General features: G+C 37.8%; 1 protein-coding gene and 1 non-coding gene across 2 annotated transcripts in view; one reads left to right on the top strand and one right to left on the bottom strand.

Moving 5' to 3' along the window:
- Positions 1-20,584, bottom strand: part of CNBD1 (cyclic nucleotide binding domain containing 1) — a 309,471-nt gene that overhangs the window by 267,745 nt on the left and 21,142 nt on the right. Inside the window, exon 3 of the mRNA XM_046641858.1 lies at positions 5,023-5,136. Coding sequence (XP_046497814.1) covers positions 5,023-5,136 — 114 coding nt within the window. The remainder of the gene's footprint in view (positions 1-5,022; positions 5,137-20,584) is intronic.
- Positions 20,270-20,376, top strand: LOC124228300 (U6 spliceosomal RNA). The gene has a single exon (XR_006885688.1). It is a non-coding gene; the product is annotated as a U6 spliceosomal RNA (small nuclear RNA).

Here is a 20,584-nt window from a genome sequence, read left to right as displayed (position 1 = left end):
ACTGAATTGCATAGAAATTACCTTTTCTTGGACATTTAAAAGAAACTTCTAGTGATATCACTTGGGCTAAGGGTGTTTTTTTTACTTTTGTTCTTTTTTTGCTTCAAAACCTATTTTTGAAGAGTGCTTTTCACACTTTTATTTATACCACAATTTTTTATTTCTATCTTCTTGAATGAATTTAGTAGTACATATTTTTTAGAAAATTAACCAATAACATCTAGATTACCAAGTTAGCCTCAAGTTACATAAAGTGTTCTATCATGTGATGATTTTCTTAGTTTTCTGTGTATCATTTCTCATTCCAAATAGCATTTTCTCTTATTATGTATTATATAAGGCTAGACGCTTATTCATTTTGTATTTTTTAATAAGATTATGAAATGAATTATCTCCTGTGTTTTTGACTTCATTAATTTCAGCATTTATCAGTATTAATCTCTTTCTCTTGTTTCTATAGGTATATTTTATTGGTTTTTTTTCTGATTTCTGACAGTTCGGGGTTTTTTTGATGTGAACAATTGTTACGAATTTTCCTGTAAGTGTGCTTTCTTAATTATTTTTTTTTAAAAGATTGGCACCTGAGCTAACATCTGTTGCCAATCTTCTTTTTTCCTTCTTCTTCTTCTCCCCAAAGGCCCCCAGCACATAGTTGTGGGTCCTTCCAGTTGCGGCATGAGGGACACTGCCTCAACATGGTCTGATGAGTGGTGCCATGTCCACGCCCAGGATTCAAACCAGCAAAACCCTGGGCCACCGAAGCAGAGCGCGCAAAATTAACCACTCAGCCACCGGGACGGCCCCTATATTTTATTTATTTTAATTAAACTGTAATGCAATTTTGATTCCCTCTTTGACCTAATAATTTTTTTTTTTTTTTTTTGAGGAAGATCAGCCTTGAGCTAACTACTGCCAGTCCTCTTCTTTTTGCTGAGGAAGACTGGCCCTGAGCTAACGTCCGTGCCCATCTTCCTCTGCTTTCTATGTGGGACGCCTACCACAGCATGGCGTGCCAAGCGGTGCCATGTCCGCACCTGGGATCCGAACTGGGGAACCCCGGGCCGCCAAAGCGCAACGTGTGCACTTGAACGCTCCGCCACCAGGCCGGCGCCTGACCTAATAATTATTTAGGAGAGTGTTTTTGAGTTTTCGGCTATGGCTATTGTTTACGTTTCTAAATTATTAGCTATTTTTATTCTAATTCCAATATTAATTTGTCCTATGGCACTGCAGTCAGGGAATGTTTGCGAACAAGCTCTCTCTGTGAATATTACTTCTTTATTTGTAATTCCATGAGTGATAACTTTTGTAAATTCATCATATTAATTATCTATCACTGCAAAACAAATTACTCCAAATTTAGAGGCTGAGGAAAATAAACATTTATTATCTCACAGCCTCGTACGTACGGCTACCTCGAGGAATCAGCGGGAGCTGGAGTCACCACAAGGCTGGACTGAGGCAAGCTCCACTCCCAGCTCGCTCATGGGACAGCTGGCCTTGTCACGTGGGCCTGTCCAAGGGCTGCCTCATGACATGGCATTTGTCTTCCCCCGACAGGATCCGAGAGGGATCACGAGAGACGAGAAAAGTGAGAGAAGGATTCCAACTGGAAGCCACAGTCATCTTGTAACCTAACACCAAAGCTGACATCCCATACATCAAAAGTCCCAAATTATTATTGTACTTCTCTCTTTTCTACCTTATCTGGAATCTTGAGGTTGCTTAAGGCTATACCTTTAATTTTGACTGGTGCCTTTAATGAATGAAAAAGTGACCTTCTTGATTCTATTTATTTCTTTTTAATCTCAAATTCTACTTTATGTGATGTTAATATTGCAAATCTTGTTTCCTTGTGGCGTGCATTTGCTGGGCATAGTTTTATCCTTTTTTCCTTTTAAACTTTCCAAGCCATTTATTTTTTAAACTTAGAACAGAATATAATAATTGGAATTTACTTTAGATCCAATCTGAGAATACGCTGCATTTATTACTGTAACGTGTTTGTATGATGGATCATCAGTCATTTATTTTATGTTCTGTTTTTGTTAATGCATCCTTGATGTTTCATTTGAGTTTTGTTGTTTTTTTTCCTTTTGACAAGTAGTCTGTGCATTTCATTTGGTTCCCCTATGGTAATATTAAAGTTATACAGCATATTTTTAGTTCTAAAAGTCATGTTTTTATTTCTAAATAAAACTTGAAATCTATATTATCTTACAAATTTTTGAACCAAAGAATGCTCTATTTACTTCTATAAAAAGTAAACACAGGATCATGCTTCCCACTCTCTCCTCTACTGTTGTTTCTAGATATAGTCTGGAAATTTTGTCTCAGGAAAAATATTATTATTATTAGAATCATTTCTTTCAATAATTACAGCTTATACAACCTGTTTCTTAACCACGTTTCCATAGTTACTCAGTCTTAAATCTTTGTATATATGATTTCGAAGTTCACTGCCAATTTCTCAAAGTATTGCTTTCTTTTTCTTAATTTCTTAATTTTTATTCAACCTCCTGTAGACTAGCATGTCTTCAAGAGAATTTTAATCAAGGTTTATGTGTCCACTGACCATTTTCCTATTAAGAATATCTTAATTTTCTTCCGAGATTTCACTTCTTCTCCTACTCTTATCCTACACGCTTCATGTAGTGTCAACAACACTCCCCTTCTATGGATGGGCGTGTGACTCAGGACCAGCAGATCAGAGCACAGCGACAATCCAGGGAAGAGACGCAATCCAACAAGACATGCGCTGAGTCTTCCGCTGCACCTGTTTCAAGAGACCACCTCTTTCCTCATCCGAACCTTAAAGGAAATTTCTCTGGTCTGTCCCACATGCCACACAGAGAGTGAAGCTGAAACCAATCCAGCAAAGATGGGGCAGAGATAAGGAGGCAAACTGAGTCCCAATGTCACCATTTAAGCCTGAAGCTAGCTCTACTCTCAAACATTTCAGAAATGTGATCTTCAAAATTCCCTTTGCTTCTTGAGCTAAATCGATTGGTGTTTCTCTCAGAACAACAAATCTTAACTAATATAACGTATTTCCTGAGTCCTTGTGTATTTGGTGGCCCATTATTTTTACCTTCAAACCACAGTTTGGCTATTAATATCAATTTTGGGTCTCGGGGTTTTGTTTCTTAAAAATATAAAGGTGATATTCCATTACCAAGTGTGTTTATGGGCACTGGTATGCCTCTCTGTAGTCCTCTGAAAATAACGTCTTAACTAAAGAAGTAGACACAATGCTGGTAAGTTAATGAAGAAATACGTTGGCAAGTTAGACTTCTCAGCTCTCCATAACAGCTCCCGGTCCCTTATTCTACAGACTGAGCTAAGTTTATAGCTTTCACTCTGATCAATTAGAACAGAACAGCAATAGAGCATACTTGGAATAAAAATTACATTTTTCTATTAGATACTTCTATGGAGTGATGTTAATTTGTTAAATCACCATATAAGCTTTGCATCATCATGCCAGGGAGCCTCCCATCTAGGGACATAGTTTGATCCAGAGGGTAGATAAGGTGCTGTAAAATGTTATATTTGAATCTCTATTTTTCATGAGATTTGTATCCATTTAACAGAATTGTTCTTGAAAAGGCAGAGCAACTCCATCTTCCAGAGATTTTTCCCAGTTAACTAATATGATATATTCCACATATTACCCCAACTGCTATAAATAAAAAGAAAGTTTATGTAATGAAATAGGTCCATGTCACCCATACTGACATCCTGTGGCTCCTGAGCACATAATTTGTGCTGATAATTTTGCTTGAATTTTTATCTTTATATTGGTGACATAAATAGATAAAACATATTTTTGATTAACATCCTTAGAAAGCCAGTAAATAAGTTTGCTCAAGGAGCAACACACATTTATTAGTCCCAATGATGTGTCAGCCCCTCTGCTAAGTGTGAGAAATACAAACACAGACTAATAAATATACAAGTGAAATACAATGCTACAGATAGGGCAACAGAAGTTGTACAAGGCACAATCGGGCAGAGGGGCAGTGAGGTGGTCCAGCGTTTGGGCAGATCAAGTCTCCTTGAGTAGTATGGGTGGGGGGTGCATCTCCGCTCTGAGATTCTCAGGGCTCCTCTGTAGGAATGATGTCTAAGGGGAGAGAATGCTTTTCCTGGACCTGATGTTGAACTGTTGTAAGAACCTTACAGCTCCACCAGGGCCAGGGACAATTCGAGAGGAGTAGCATCACAACGTGACCCAGCAACCCATCCTCCTCCCGCACAGGGAAGGCAGTCACACCTCCTGCAACACACTGAAGCAGTCTCATTCTTTGCCTTTAGAAATACGTGAAACACCTTTAAATACTTGTCCATCTAGAAGCTGCAGCCCAGTCAGTGGCCCTCTGACTTTGTCATTTATTCCTTGACACATAGCACACCTCCAAATATCCTCCACCCACAAGCACTAACCATTTCTACAGGGAAGTTTCTCATGAAACCCTAAAGAACACTTTAATCCTTTTTATAAACACTGCCACTCATCAGTAAAAGGTAACAATTCTTTGAAAAAAGTTTAAATGGGGCCGGCCCGTTGGCACGGAGGTTAAGTTCGTAATGTTCTGCTTCTGCAGCCTGGGTTTGCCGGTTCCGATCCCAGGTGCGGACATGGCACCGCTCATCAAGCCTTGCTGTGGTGGGCATCACATATATAAAGTAGAGGAAGATGGGCACAGATGTTAGCTCAGGGCCAGTCTTCCTCAGCAAAAAGAGGAGGATTGGCAGCAGATGTTAGCTCAGGGCTAACCTTCTGCAAAAAAAAATAAAAGTTTAAATAAATATGCTCTTCAGCAGTGGACAGATCTTTCACTCAACAAGAAAATAAATTTACCCTTCCCTACAAATATCCATTTCCTTGACCGCTCACTAGTGTGGACAGCTGGGAACTGACCAAATATCATACTTCCGTTCCACTCGTGCTTTCATGAGTGTGTGCACACACGCACATGCACACACATCAACCTTGCTTTGAAGAGAAGGTATCATTACCTATTGACCTCCTGCTTGAAGAGTTTTGGCAGTCTGATCTTCTGCTGTGGGAATATTTTAGGATACTGCTTTATAAAGAAATTGTGAGATGACAGGATACTGCAGTAGCTCTGGCTTTAAAAAAGAGAGAGAAAAATTAAATTCTAAGTACCGTATAAGAGTTCCCAAGGGAAAGAGCTTTAACTCAATTCGTATAACTTTAACCCTATACTATTTAGTCTAAGAAATAAATGATAAAATATGAATCATAAACATTTTGTACTTTAAAAATATCCACTATAAAAATTGTCTATAGTGTGTCTCAGTGAGAAATATTTTATGACTATCAAACTTATGGCAATGTCAACGTCAAAAATCTAGTTTTTATGTTGAACCTTCTTAAGATTTTTATTTCTGTAATTATTTAAGGCCCCTGTATAAATATATCACATAACTAAATTTTCTCCAAAATCATTCACATCTGGTTTACATATGTATTACTAGAAGGTATATTTATGTGAATCTTTGTAAAGATTTGTAAAATCCCATGCACTTTTTTTTAAGACTGCAATAAAGACGTGTTAGACCAAAAGATCAGTGTTTCCCAAATTCTGAAGATCACTGGACTCATCTGGGATGCTTTTCATAAGTACAGATTTCTGATCGTTTTCCTGAGGAAGCAAGATCTCCAAGGGTGGCGTCTGGGTGGGCTTCTCTATTTTAAATATCCTCCTCCAAGTGATTTCCATTTGAAGCAGATTTCAACTCACTACAAATGTTAGAAATGCCACTAAGAAGATCCACTGGAGTACAGCAAATTGTCATTCAGGATCAGGTCATGACATTTGATCTGGAAAATCCGCCTTGTTCAATTTTCCGTTGACAACCACCATGAAAACTGGCCAATTTTTTCAAATGCTAAACTTCATCTTCACAGTTTATTTCAATAGTTACCAAAAACGATCACGCTTAAAACTGAATGCTGACAAACATCTTAGTCAATATTTGCCTCATGGCAATGAATATAAAAATCCTGAAGAGAAGCCTTTTCTTATTTTATTGTCAATGTAAATAATAACAACACATTGTCAAATATTTATGACAGCTTTTTTTCTCTTGGCCAAAGTTCCTAAAACACCACATTAATTCTTTACACAGAACAAACACCATATACTTGAAGGATTTTATTCAATTTATCTTAACTGAATTGACTTAAGCAATATGAATGTAATTAAATATGACATTAGGCATTTTCATTCCTATTCTCACACTACAGAGACACGTTGACCAAGAATCTCCTCTTTTTTCAGTCCAACCACTGATGCCACTGGAACTTTCCTAAGATGTTTTCCTCTTTGGAACTCACATTCTACAATCATCTATCTTATACTTCCGCCTGTTATATATCAGGTGTCTGCCAAACATCGTGCTCAGATCTTTACATCGTTTTTGTCTTGTTTATGTATATAGCCTGATGAGGTTGGTATTCTTTATTGCCCATTCTACACATAAAGAAAATACAAACTTAATAATCTGCCTAATTCATATAACCAGGAAGTGGAAGACACAAGGTACAAATGAAAACTGAATTGACTTCAAAATTTGTTCTCTTAACCTTTTGGATATACTGCCCCCCTACATAATAAAATTTGTTAGTTCTTACTACAGTTGTGGGCTGCTTAATGACAGGGACAGATTCTGAGAAATGTGTCAGTCAACAGGTGATTTCTTCATTGTGTGAACATCATAGAGTGTACTTATACAGACTCAGGTGGGATAGCCTACTACACATCTGGGCTATGTGGGACTAATATTATGGGACTACCATCATATATGCGGCTGTTGTTGACTGAAACAGTATTTGGCTTTCTCTGTCTGACTTATTTCGCTTAGCAACAACATGGATGGACCTTGAGGGTATTATGCTAAAATTCTTTAACTGCCATGTTGATCCATCAAAATCAGTCTTTGGGCTGTACACCAATTACACTATCCCAGGTCAGGGGAAGGAGCACCAGTTGATGGCCTTATTAGGGTTCCGTAACTGCATGATGTGTAGTTAGTTACTTCCTGCCTCCCTTACTAGATTGTGCCTATGATGAGAAATGGAAGAACTTAGTCTTGAGGTCAAGATAACTGAATTTGTATCCTAAGTTTTCTACTTTATATAAATATAGGCAGGTCATTTAAACTTTATATGCCTCATTTCCTTATCCACAAAATGATAGATATATGTCTAAATAATAAGAACAATTTCAGGTCTACAATTCAGTGACTTTATATCTACCTCAAAGATTTCTCTATGCTACTCCAAACTGTCTTCTTCCTAAGCACAGAGCTATGCCACGTCTCCCAGCCTCCCTTGAGTTACATGTAGCCACACAGCTGAGTTCTAGCCAACGGACGATGGAAGAGGGGATGCGAAGGATGTACACCACTTCAGGACCAGGCTTATCAAAATCTCCCCCCAACCTCCCAGAAAACCCCTTCCATACAGAATTTCTCATGTCTTTGCCCCTCCCAGCTTGAAACAAATGAGCAGGCTGGACCTGGGAGCCACATGAAAAAGACGAGAGAGCAAAAATTTGGAAGAAGCCTGAGTTCCTAAACCTTAAGAATAGCCTGCCTATCAAAAATACCCAAGAGAGCTTACCATGAGAAAGAAAGAAACTTCTACTGTGTTAAGCCACTGAGATTTAGAGTTTATCTATAGCAGCTAGAAATACCCTAGCTACTGCAATATATCTTCTGCATCCCATCCGGCTCTGCTCACAAGTCTAGGGACATAAACTTTTAATAAAATACTTATTGATTAATTATATTTATGTGATTGCCCTAAGGTAATTTACATTTTTTTATTTTAAATTAATTAAAACAAGTTGTAAAAGTTGAACCTATCCAACCTCTTACAGTTTTTTTTTCTCCTGAATTTGTCTTACGAATATTGTAGCGTCTACAAATTTATTTAATGAAGATTGAAAGGAATATGAATATTACCCTTGCACATTAGAAGAAAGGCACAGGTTCAGTTTGATGTGAATTCAGTTGATTTTGTATGTATATAAAATATATATGATATGGTATTTACATATTATATAATGGATTTATATCTTTATTTTATTTATTATATATTATATCATATATAATGGATTTCATTTTATCACAATATTAAGTTGAAGAAAAAATGATCCTTAATAATGCCAATGTACTGAATATGCCCTAGATCTAAATTAAAAGATCAATCAATCAGCAATCTTCAGATAATGCCACTACAAGGTGTCACTCTATCTGGTCTCCTCTATATTTATTTTTTAAACTTTTTGGAAATGTTAGTTTCCAGTTACGAACTCATTTGATCATCTTCCTTATCTATGGATAAAGCTCATTAGCCAATGGCTTCATGGGTTCAAAGTTGTATTTTTCAAAGGAGTTCCACATGCTATTGCACATAATTAACCATAAAGATTAATCCCTAACTTTTCAATTTCATAAAGTTCCTGGGGAAAAACTAAAAGATCTCTTTTGACAAAGTTAACTGCAAAAATCTGACTTGAAGACTGAATCTAAACCTTTTAGAGAGAGAGTAATCTGTCATATAATTTTATTTCCCCTAAAATAACTCAAGTTCTATCTTGAGAAAAAATATCTGATTTGCATATAAAACCGAAGTTGTGGTTTATCCTTGTAAAGGTATTTCAACCTTTTACTTATTTCCTTAGCTCTAGAAAAGGACCCCCTACCTTTAGGGTTGTTGCAGCAGTTACAAGTAATAAATGTAAAGCTCTGGGCCACTGTTCACAATATGCTAAGCATGCAATAATGAGAATAATAATATAAATTCAAGTACAGAATATATAGCTTGCAGGAACAAAATTTTTATTTTGTTAAAAATGTGGAGCTATAAACCCCATTTTCGGAAAAAGGACAAGAATTTGAGTCAACATTAAATCTTCCTATAGCAATATATATGAATGAGGTTCTTGTTATGTTAAATGTTATTAAGACTTGGATATTTTAGCTGTGAGAAAGAGATTTCTTTATTAAAAAGGACCTGGACAGTGACTCCGAGGGAACCTTTGCATCACTGGAACAAAGCTATTAAAGAGGAAATATCTGGCACTCATTGTCCTGTAGTGCAGGACAGCATACCTTAGAAAGAGGAATCTTCAAGTGACATACATCATGGCATCTTGACTCTCTGAAGAACCCTGCTATTGTACATATCTTGCATAACAATTTTCTGGTGCACTGTTGGTCTTGCAAGAGGTAATCAAGGTCTCCCAGGACCATCACAATGAATGATGAATGTGAGTGGGTGCCTGGGGTATGAGGAGCAGGCACAGAGCAGGGGTAGGGCTGGGGGAGGGCAGTCACTCTGATAGGAGCACTGCTGGAAGGAATGTGAGCCTTGGCCGGAAGAAAGGAGGGGAGCCCATCCTGAGAACTCTGCTCTGGAGAAAAACTCTTGAAGGAGAAAGTAGTCCCAGCTTGATGGTGCACACTGGCTCTAGCAAAAAACAGATATACATTCTTTGTGGGGGAAATTATCCACAATCTAAGGCACATGCTACTACATGTTAAGAATAAGCACATTTTCCACAGAAAGTTTAACTGCAAAGACATGCTACCATGAGTGAAGGTCAGCAGAAATAACAAATGTCAGATTTACACTCCTAAACCCTACAAATCTTGATGTGTTAGATACAGAATCGTTTCTACAAAATATTAATAGAAATAAAAGGTGGAATCACAATGATGACCAATAAAAAAGACCATCAGGAACAGCCAGGCAAGTTTGAAAAAAGAACTTAGTGTAACTTCTCAAAATGAAAATTGTAATTATTAAAATTAAAAACTCGGTGAATGGGTTGAAGATCAGATTAAAGACACCTGAATAGGAAATTAATAAGCTTGAAGATATATCTGTAGAAATTCCAGAATGCTTCACAGAGAAATAAGGAGTTGGAAAATAGAAGAAATAACATCAAGATATTTATCCAGTCTCTCATTAAAAACACTCATTGAGCCTCTAGGGTGTTCTAGGCTCTGTGATAGAAAGATTGAAAGATAGGGTTTCTGTTTGGGTTGGCAGACTACTGATTGATCTCTCCCAAATTCACGCATCACTTCTTCCCAGACACAGGGCTGTCCAGCTGAAGAGGACATTTCCCAGCCTCCTTTCAACTCGGTGTGGCCATAAGACGAAGTTCTTGCCAGTGGAATGTAAGAAGTGATTACAGAAATTCTGCTCCTTAATCAAATAGGAAATCGCTTGTCCTTGACTTCACATTTTTCCTTTCCGTGGAGTGGAACCAGATGTGGCAGTGGCCATGTTCGACTGTACTGACAAGGAAACAACAAGCCAATGTCAAAACACCAACGTGAGGGAAACGTGTGTCCCTGAACGACTTCATGGGGCTGAGCTTCTGCACACACATGGAACACCATCTCCAGACTACCGAGAGTGAAAAACACCTTTTACTTAAACCACAGTATTTTTGAGTCTTTTGTTACATCATATCGGCAGTTGCATACTGTAACCTAACATAACGAATACAGACTTCAAGGAGCTATCTGTATTAAAACAGAGAGAAACCAGCTTTTAAAACATGCATGAGAAATTATCAGGAGTGCTCTGATAGAACACGGTGCAAAGTGAAGTGGTAACGGAGAAGGCAACTGCATGAGGGAGAAGAAGCATCAGAAAACTCCTCCTGCAGAGGCAGATTGCAGATTTGAATATAAAGATCAGTTCACCTGTTCATTGGTGGATGCAGGTGGATGGGAGAATGGTATTTGAGACAGAAAAATCAGTATGAGCAAACGTACAAAGGCCCTCAATAACACGGTGGAGGTGTAGTCAACATACTGTGAGTTACAGTCATGGCTACGGAGGAGAGAAAGAGTCACTGGGAGACAAGGCTGGAGATGTAGGAAGCGGCCAATTGTAAAAGGTCTTGTGAGGAATGGGATTACAATTGGCTTATCAAATGTGTGTCTAAGATGGAGGGAAGATGGGATTCTGGTGTGATTTTCCAGTTTCTTGCTTGCACAGCCGGGTAGATAATTTTGTTATTCACTAAGATAAAAATGTGGACAAAAACATAGCTTCGGTTTTATATAGTAATAAGACAAAAAGTGTCCTTGTATCAAATCAAGTTCATGTCCTTCCTTTCGCAAATAAGAAAACTGAGCCTGAAAGCTTAACGGGTATTCCAAGAATCTCAACTGAACTTAATGGCAGAGCAAAGACCAGCATGCATTCCTTCAGACACCCAGCCTACAGTCGCCCTTGAACAGATGTGTAGGAGAATAAAAACCTGTGAAGAGACAATCCGGACCTTGAAGTATAAATAAAATTAAACTAGGTGTAGGGGAGATTAATCACTGGAAATATATCATCAAGTAAAGCAAGTCTTGTCTTCAAGAAGTTTTCAATCTAGAGAGGGAAGACAATGAAAATAAATGTGTAACCACATAATATGTCTGATGTGGTGTTAAGAAATGAAAGCAAGAATCAGGGAATACGTGCTAAAAGAACCTGTTTCCTACAGGGTGGTCACAGAATGCAGAGACCTGAGGGAAGTGAGGGAGAAAGGCACGTGGCTATCTAAGGAAAGAGCAATCTTGCCAGAAAGCACCAGTGTGAAAGGCTTGAGGCAGGAGCGTACTTGGTGTGCTAGGAACGGAGCATGGAGACCACTGTGGCTGGAGCACGATAAGCTAGAGGTCTCGTGTAGAAGAGGTCAGAGATGCAGTGGAAGTGAGATCAGGTACAACCCTGCGAGCCACAGTAAATATCTTAGCTTTTACCGTGAGTAGTATGGAAGCCATTAGAATACCTTGAGCAAATAGTGAAATGTTCTAGATTATATTTTAACAGGATTTCTCTGGCTGCTCTACCAGCCACAGATTGTAAAGAGGCAAGGGATGGAGTAAGAAGACCAATGAGAAGGCTATCGCAATAATCTGGGCAAGAGCATGTGGTGCTCTGGACCAGGATGGTTGCAGTGGAGGTGGTGAGAAATGGTTATATTCTGGATATATTTTGAAGGTAGAGCCATGAGGATATGATTGGATATAAGGTATAAAAGAGAAAGAGAGCAGGCAGTGATGACTCCAAGAATTCGGTCTTGACCAACTGGAATTTGTACAGTTGCCATTTACTAAAACGTGGGAGCAGGACATCAATAGGTGGAGAGAAAATAAAGTTAAAAGTTCTGTCTTAGATTTGCAAAGTTAGAGGTACCTCTCTGGTATCCATGTGGATTTGACTTCATTTTTTATACGGTGAAAAGTTATTGGATAATCTTGAGCAATGAAATGTGTCAAAACATATTAACCTAGACGCATCAAAAAATAACATTAGAAAACTATAAAAGCATATATAGGAAAAAAATAATAATGTTGGGATAGGAAGGTCTTTTTAAAAAAGATACAAACAGCAAAAAGGCACAAAAGAAAAATTCAACTGGATAAAAATTAAAATATTTCCGTATGACAAAAGATACCGTGAACAAAGGTCAAAGGCAAGTGATCAAGCAGAAAATGTTTGCAACACACATTAATCCTGACAGAAAATTAATTTCCAAAATAGGCACATAATACCTACAAACAACTCAACAGAAAAAAAAGGGCAAACGGTATAAACAGAAAATCATTGAAAAGGACAGTCAAGTGGCCAAGAAATTCATGAAATACAAATTATACAAAATAAAATTTTTGTCCATGAACATGAGTTACGATAAAAGTTTGGTAGTTCAAGTTTTGGTGAGGGTGTAGGAAAACCTCTTCTTTGCTACCGTGAGAGTGACAGATGTACAAGGAGAGTTACCAGGCCGGCTTCATGAGCGAGATGTGACCTGTGAACTTACATAGCACCCACACTCAGAAAGGCTTCACACTGAGTTTAACGCTCTACTATCACCATCTTGAAATTCTTAATAATGTTTTAACAAGGTGCCCTACATTTTCATTGTGCACTGAGCTCCACAAATTATATTACTGGTCCCGAAACTCACTCAATCAGGAGGGTAGCAACCAGAAAAACAGAAACCACCTCAGTATTTGAAATAGTACAGAAATACAGTTGTCGAAGTAGAACTAAGAGAGCCAAAAGAGGAGGGTGCGTTAACACATAGACAAGTACCTGGACAAAGCACCTTCATCCCTAAGGCTGAGTCCTCAAAAGGGTAGCTGTGGCATAGAGTATCCAAAGAGAGGCTGAGATTGCCCAGGAGGAGCCACTCGTAAGACTACAACTGCTGAGTAGGGGCCACAGAGCAGATGGTGGGTCCACCAAAGAAGGGTCATCATGGCCAAAGACAGAGGGATACAGCCATTTCCAGAAATGTCACAGGCAACAGGAAAGAGAAAGGAGAATGGTTTCTTCTCTTCTGATTTCTAATCTCCTACTTGCAGCTCCTATTGGCAGAAATTAACGGGGGGAAAGGCAGCTGGCAAGGAAGCCTGCAAAACGAAGTTTGCAAATTCCCAGATCTAGCCTTTCGTAAAGAGTATAGAGACAGGAGTGTGGAAATATGGTACTTTCTATATAGAATTGTCTGTGTGTGTGCCCTGTACCCTAAAAATGACACTTATTAGTATTTTACTCTAGAAAAGTACTCACACATAAATAAGGAGGCATTTACAAGGCTATCCACTGCAGCGTTTTTTGAAATAGAAGAAAACCGGAAACAACTTCAGCGTTTATCAGTAGGGGAGCAGTTAAATAAAGTGTAGTTTATTGATACCATGAAATAATATGTAGGAGTTAAAAAAAATGAGTTATACCTGTTCAAATTGGACAGATCTCCAAGACATGTTGGGTAGAAAAAAGAACAAATTGCAGATAGATACTGCAATATGCTATATCCTTTATATACACAGACCATGCACTTACACATCAATGCTGTAAATTTATCCTGGTTACTGAAACATATGTAAAGGTACAGAAAAGGACTAGGAAGATACCCACTGACTGATTTAACACTGACTACCTCCAGGGATGGGGAAGGAATTTAAAATTAAGTGATGGTCAGGAGAATGGTCAAAAGAAAATTCAAAATTATTTGCATTGTTTTCAGTTTTACAAGAGAAATGTACACATGCATATTCTTTTTGAATTATTAATTTAAAAAACATACAAGTAAATAAGCAACTTCAAGTTTTACTATTAAGCTACAGTAATCAAGACAGGGTAATACTGGCAAAAGAATAGATGAAAACATCAATGAAACAAAATAGAGAACCCAGAAATAGACCCACAAAAATATAGTCAAATGATTTCTGACAAAGGAGCAAAGGCAATTCAATGGAGAAAAGACAGACTTTTCAACAAACGGTGCTGTAACAACTGGACATCTACCTGCAAAAAAATGAATCAGGACACAGACTTTACACCCTTCCCAAAAATTAACTTAAAATGGATTATAGACCTAAACATAAAATGCAAAAATATAAAACTCATAGACAGACATAGGCAGATAATCTAGGTGACCTTGGGTTTGACAACGTCTTCTTAGATAAAACACCAAAAGCATAATTGTGACAGAAAAAAATCGATCAGTTGGACTTTATTAACAAACTTCTGTTTGCAAAGGATACTGTTGAAAGAGTGAAAAGTATCCACATACTGGGAGAAAATATTTGCAAACCATCTATCTGATAAAAGAGTGGTCTAAAATATACAAAGAACTCTTAAAACTCAACAATAAGAAAACGAACAACGTAACTAAAAAATGGGCAAAAGAGCTGAACAGACACCTCATAAAGATATAGGGATGAAAAATTAGCATACGAAAAGATGCTCCACGTCATAGGTCATCAGAGAAATGTAAATTAAAATAACAGAAAAGTATGACACATCTATTAAGAATGACTAAAATTGAGAACAGTCACAACACAACTTGCTGTCAAGAATATGAAACCACAAGAACTCTCATTCATTGCTGGTGAAAAGGCAGAGGTAAAGCCACTTTGGAAGACAGTTTGGTTTCTTACAAAATTAGTCATACTCTTACCATACAATCCAGCAATCGCACTCCTGGGTATTTACCCAAATGAGTAGAAAACTTAACATTCACACAAAAACCTGCACATGAATGTTTATAGCAGCTTTATTCGTAATCGCTAAAACTTGGAACCAACCAAAACATTCTTCAATTATTGAACAGGTAAACTGTAGTATATCCATACAATGAATATTATTCAGTGACAAAAAGAAATGAGCTGGGGGCCAGCCCCATGGCTGAGAGGTTAAGTTCACACACATTGCTTTGGCGCCCAGGGTTTCGCCAGTTTGGATCACGGGCACAGACATCGCACTGCCCATCAGGCCATGCTCAGACGGCATCCCACATAGCACAATCAGAGGCACTATACAACTACGTACTGGGGGGATTTGGGGAGAAGAAGAAGGAAAAAAATTGGCAACAGATGTTAGCTCAGGTGCCAATCCTAAAAAAAAAAAATGAAAAAGAAGAAATGAGCTACCAAGCCATGAAAAGACATGGAGGACCCTTAAATGCATTATGGCTAAGAGAAAGAAGCCAATCTGAGAAGACCACATGCTGTATTTTTCCAAGTATATGACATTCTGGAAAGGGTAAACTATGAAAACAGTAAAAAGATCAGTGATTACCAGGGATTAGGGCGGGAGAGAAGAATAAGCGGAACACGAGGGATTTTTAGGGCAGTGAAACCATTCTGTATGATACTGTAACGGTGGATACATGTCATTATACACTTGCCAAAAACCCTAGAATGTACAACACAAATAGTGAACATTATTGTAAACTATGGACTTTAGTTAATAGTAATGTATCAATATTAGCTAATTAATTATAACAAATGCAAATACCATACTTGTTCAAGATGTTAATAATATGGAAAACTACAAGGAGGGGTAAAGGGGCATCTGGGAACTCTGTACTTTCTGCTCAATTTTTATATAAACCTAAAACTGCTCAAAAAATAAAATCTATAAAAATATATGAATAAAATAAAAAGACTTAACTTTTTGTAGTAGACAAATCATTTTTTGTAGTAGACAATGAGGAGTGAAGAAGAGATTTGAGAATGGGATTCCAGTTGTAAGTTTGGTAGTCCCAGAGCCATGTAATAAAAAAGCTAGAGTTGAGCAGTGGATAAAAGATGAGTAATAAACATTAGAAATGTAAAGGAACAGAGCCAGCCCTGATGGTCTGGTGGTTAAAGCTCAGTGCTTTCACCGCTTTGGCGGCCTGGGTTCATTTCCCCATCACAGAACCACACCACCCATCTGTCAGTTGCCATGCTGTGGTGGTGGCTCACACAAAAGAACTCGAAGGACTTACAACTAGAATATACAACCATGCACTGGGGTGGCTTTGAGGAGGAAAAAAAAAGGAAACATAAAGGAGTAATAGAATCTAAGTATAACAAATGGAGAAATAGAGAGAAAAGAGAATAAAACATGCCTGCAAGATTTTCATGCTTCAATGATGAGGCAAATGGTAGGCATTCAGCAATTAATTTTTGAAGGCCAACTAGGTGCTGTGAACTGACATAGACAATTGAAAATGCAGTGGTGAACCAAACTCATGTGGTTGTTTCCCTCAGGAGCTAACAGTCTAATTATGATAATATTGATAGGAAGTGGAGACAGGCAGCAGGTTTTCATGAGTTTTTTTCTGACATCAAGATCTAGGGAAATTTGAAGGTTAATGATATCTTAGAGATTATCTACAGCAACTCCTCTAACTTGAGAAAGTTTACCTAAGAAAACATCGACTAGACCGGTATTTCTTAGGTGGGTGGAGGGATGGACCCAGTTCCAAAGTGTGTTTGTTGGAGGCAGTTCCCACATAACACCAAACAATTCTTGGACACTAGCTGCATTTCTGAGAACTCAACTCAATTCTAACACTATCTGTCTGGAGATACTGTCAGATCCCACAGGTTAAGGGCTCAGCCCCACAAGACTGCTTCCATCCACTTCAGATGACAATTGCAACTAGTAGGTCCTCAGGTTACCCACAACTTCTGTCCAACTTGGCTACAAATGAGAGGTTCCCACGACCCCCTCCTCAGGTTCGATTAATTTGCTAGAGTGGCTCATAGAACCCAAGAAAAGAGTTTACTGACGTTTACTGGTTTATTATAAAGGGATATGATAAATGATACTGAACATCCAGATGGGAGAGATTCGTAGGGCAAGGTTATGCAGGAATGGGTGTTAGGCTTCCATGTCCCTTCCACGGGCACCTCTCTCCCTGAACCTTCCCGGGTTCACCAACCCAGAAGCTCCCTGAACCCAGTCCTTTGGGTTTTTATGGAGGCTTCCTTACAGAGGCATGATTGATTAAATCATTGCCCACTGGCAATTGATTCAACCTCCAGCCCCTCTGCCTTCCCTGGAGCTCAGCAGATGGGGCAGAAAGTTCCAACCCTCTAAGACACCTTCATCACTCTCATCACTTAGGAAATTCCAAAGCTTTAAGGGGCTGTGTACCAGAATCAGGATGAAGACCAAATACATATTTCTTCCGATAAATCACAATATAGCAGAGGGCTATTGGCATTTTGGATGGACCAATGTGCTTAATTTTACTGCACATCGCAAACTGTTTACAACACCTATCCCTACCCACTTGGTGTCAGAGTCACCTCCTAGCCATTGTGACACCTATAAATGTGTCTACATTTCCAAATGCCCCCTGGAGGAAGTACTGCCTTAGGTAGAGAACCCTGCTCTGGACAATTGGGTGTAAGAGCATGCACTTTAGGTGAAAACAACATTAACAGACACACCTTGAATTACAAGCCTCCAACTTGTTCCTAACCTACTAAACAAAGGCAGGATTCCATCTGTCCCGCCCACATTTTCTGCCACCACAAAAGACAACAAAGTTGCTCTGGACTGACAGTGCCAACTGGTGGTCGTCAATGGAAACTCTTCAAAATAAAAATTGACTTCGCTCCAGACGAAGGAAGGCTCATGAGATCACAGCTCAGTTAACTTCTTTTATGGGTAGATAAACCATCTTTTTCAAGCTCTTCTTGTCTCTCCTTTCTCTTCCAAAGTTTATTCCCTTAAAAATAAAACTCACCTCTCTTCATATCTTTATTTTATGTCAAAAAAGGTCTATGTCTGATAAGCCAACAGAATTAGCAAAACACTCTCATTAAGAAAAAGAAAGACAATACATTTTGAAATAAAAATAGCTATAATGAAGAACCAACCATTATGAATAGACTCTAAAATCTTCAACATTGTCCAGCAGCCTCCTTAAAAATCCCTTTAATTGCCTCACTCAATTTCTAATACTCTACTAATTTAATGCAAATTACCTTAACCTGAAGCAATGTGAAAGAAACAACTGCTAAATGCTATTTTTTATAATTTATTTCTATAATCTTAATATCATTTTCATCTTTTTTTATTATAGAAGTATAAAATTTAAAGACACATCTTGGGGAAAATGGGCACAATTAATTATCTGTAAGTCCAGGAGTTTCCACCAGATGATTTCTGAGCTGGCTTCCTGTTGCACAATCCTCTCATTCTATAATATTGTGTCTATGGGAAAATGCTGAAAGCTACAGAGTGAGCTTATAAATGGACTTTGGGCTAAAACCTGTTTATGAGTTATAGTCTCTATAAGTATAAAAAATATATGGTCGGCATAACCATACTTGTATTTGAGTATAAGTGGCTATATGCTGGTAATATTAACCACTAATAAATATAGAGCTCTTGCTATATCCCACTCACAAAGGCAACTGACGAGCACCAATTTCATAAAAAGGCACAAATGCATGGGCATCATGACTGCATTTGTCTTCTATATTTCCTAATTTAGACATGTTTAAAGGTTTTTGTATGAAGTGACAAGAATACTTGGCCACATTGGAAAATGTAGTGGCAAAGACGTAGCTTCTGTTTTTATCATTATTTGAAACTTGGGAGAACATACATTTCCTTTTAAACCATATTCCTCTATATATTCCTAAGTAAATTGAACTTTAGAACATAAGAGCCAACTGATCAAGTCGTGGAGTACTTTGACAAATGAAAAAGCTCTTCAATGCGTATTTAAGTTTATCTCCAAATATACAGTCCAGGAAGAAAATTGGAATGTCATACTATCGTAAGCTACCCTTTTATAAAAACCATACGTTTAAAAATGATTAGCTCTCTGCAGAATACTAAAAAAAGAAAAAAAAATCACACTATAAATATATGTCTATGCTCATAATGAACACAGGTAGAAAACCCATATATATTTTTAAAGCATTAAGAAGATATTTATTCCTACCGAACATCAGAAGGTAATGCAATTCAAAGCATTGAACCCTATGCTAAATGTGAAGGGTTAGGAAGCAACAAGATAAACAAACAAGGCTCCTGCCCTCGTGGACCATGCAGTCAACTAGAGATGAAAGTCCTGCAATTAAGAAATTTAGAAATCCAAAGTGATATCACTCCCATCTGTTATTCAATTTTCTTCTACATTGGATCAAAAGTCCCAGAATAATATGCCAGTCTACTGCCTTTATTGTGATAGAAGAAACTTTTTTTTTAGAATCAAAAGTAAGTCCCTTGGTAGATTCTATACACAGAAATTTCTGTCCTTGAGCCATTTTATTCTCACTCTTTCTGTTTTTATTATAGGGAAAAGTATATTACACTGGTCATTTTAACATTAATACATAAAGGATAAGTAAATATGGAGAAATGCATTGACTTCAACTTTGTATTTCTGACAGACTGAAATAATTTCTATGTGTGTATTTCTGGTAAATTGCCTAAAAACATGTCAGGGGGAAAAAGGACCTGAATTGCCAAGCCTTCATTAACTCATTGTAATTTATTGTCTCATTCTAAATAAATATTCATTTTCATATCTAATTTTGATATGTAATCTTATATTCTTTTTCTAAAAGAATGACCCCAAGCCTATACACTGGTACCCTAAAACGTGGCCACTCCCAGGATGTGCGCAACTGCCGCAAAAGAAAACATCCAAGAAATTCAGGGGATTTAATGTCTAGGAGAAGGCACAGTAAACGTCAGACTCAGTAAATGGAAGTCTACTGGGGCGTGGACCAGAGGAGTGTCTAATGAGAGAACACTGCCAGGGGGATCATCAAAGCAGAAGACAGAGGCTGATGAAATTTGTGTAGAATGGATACTTTGGCAGACTCAGACCCAGATGATTTGATCTCTATTATGATCCCTGAAGGGGAAAAAAATCTAGAAACATGTTTTTAAATAAATGTCTGAGTGCTCGCTTCAGCAGCACATATACTAAAATTGGAACAATACAGAGAAGATTAGCATGTTCCCTGCACAAAGATGCCACGTAAATTCATGAAGCGTTCCATATTTTTCTCTTATTCAACGTAGTACTGGAGGTTTCCGTCAGAGCAATTAAGCAAGAGAAAGGAATAAAAAGAATCCAAATAGAGAGTGAAAAAGTGAAACTCTCACTGTTTGCAGACAACATAATCTTATAAATAGAAAACCCTAAAGAATCCATTGGAAAACTATTACAAAATAATTAACAACTGCAATAAAGTTGAAGGGTACAAAATCAAC

The sequence above is a fragment of the Equus quagga genome, chromosome 16, assembly GCF_021613505.1.
Source record: "Equus quagga isolate Etosha38 chromosome 16, UCLA_HA_Equagga_1.0, whole genome shotgun sequence".
NCBI classification, from domain to species: domain Eukaryota; kingdom Metazoa; phylum Chordata; class Mammalia; order Perissodactyla; family Equidae; genus Equus; species Equus quagga.
This window is presented reverse-complemented; position numbering and strand designations above follow the sequence as displayed.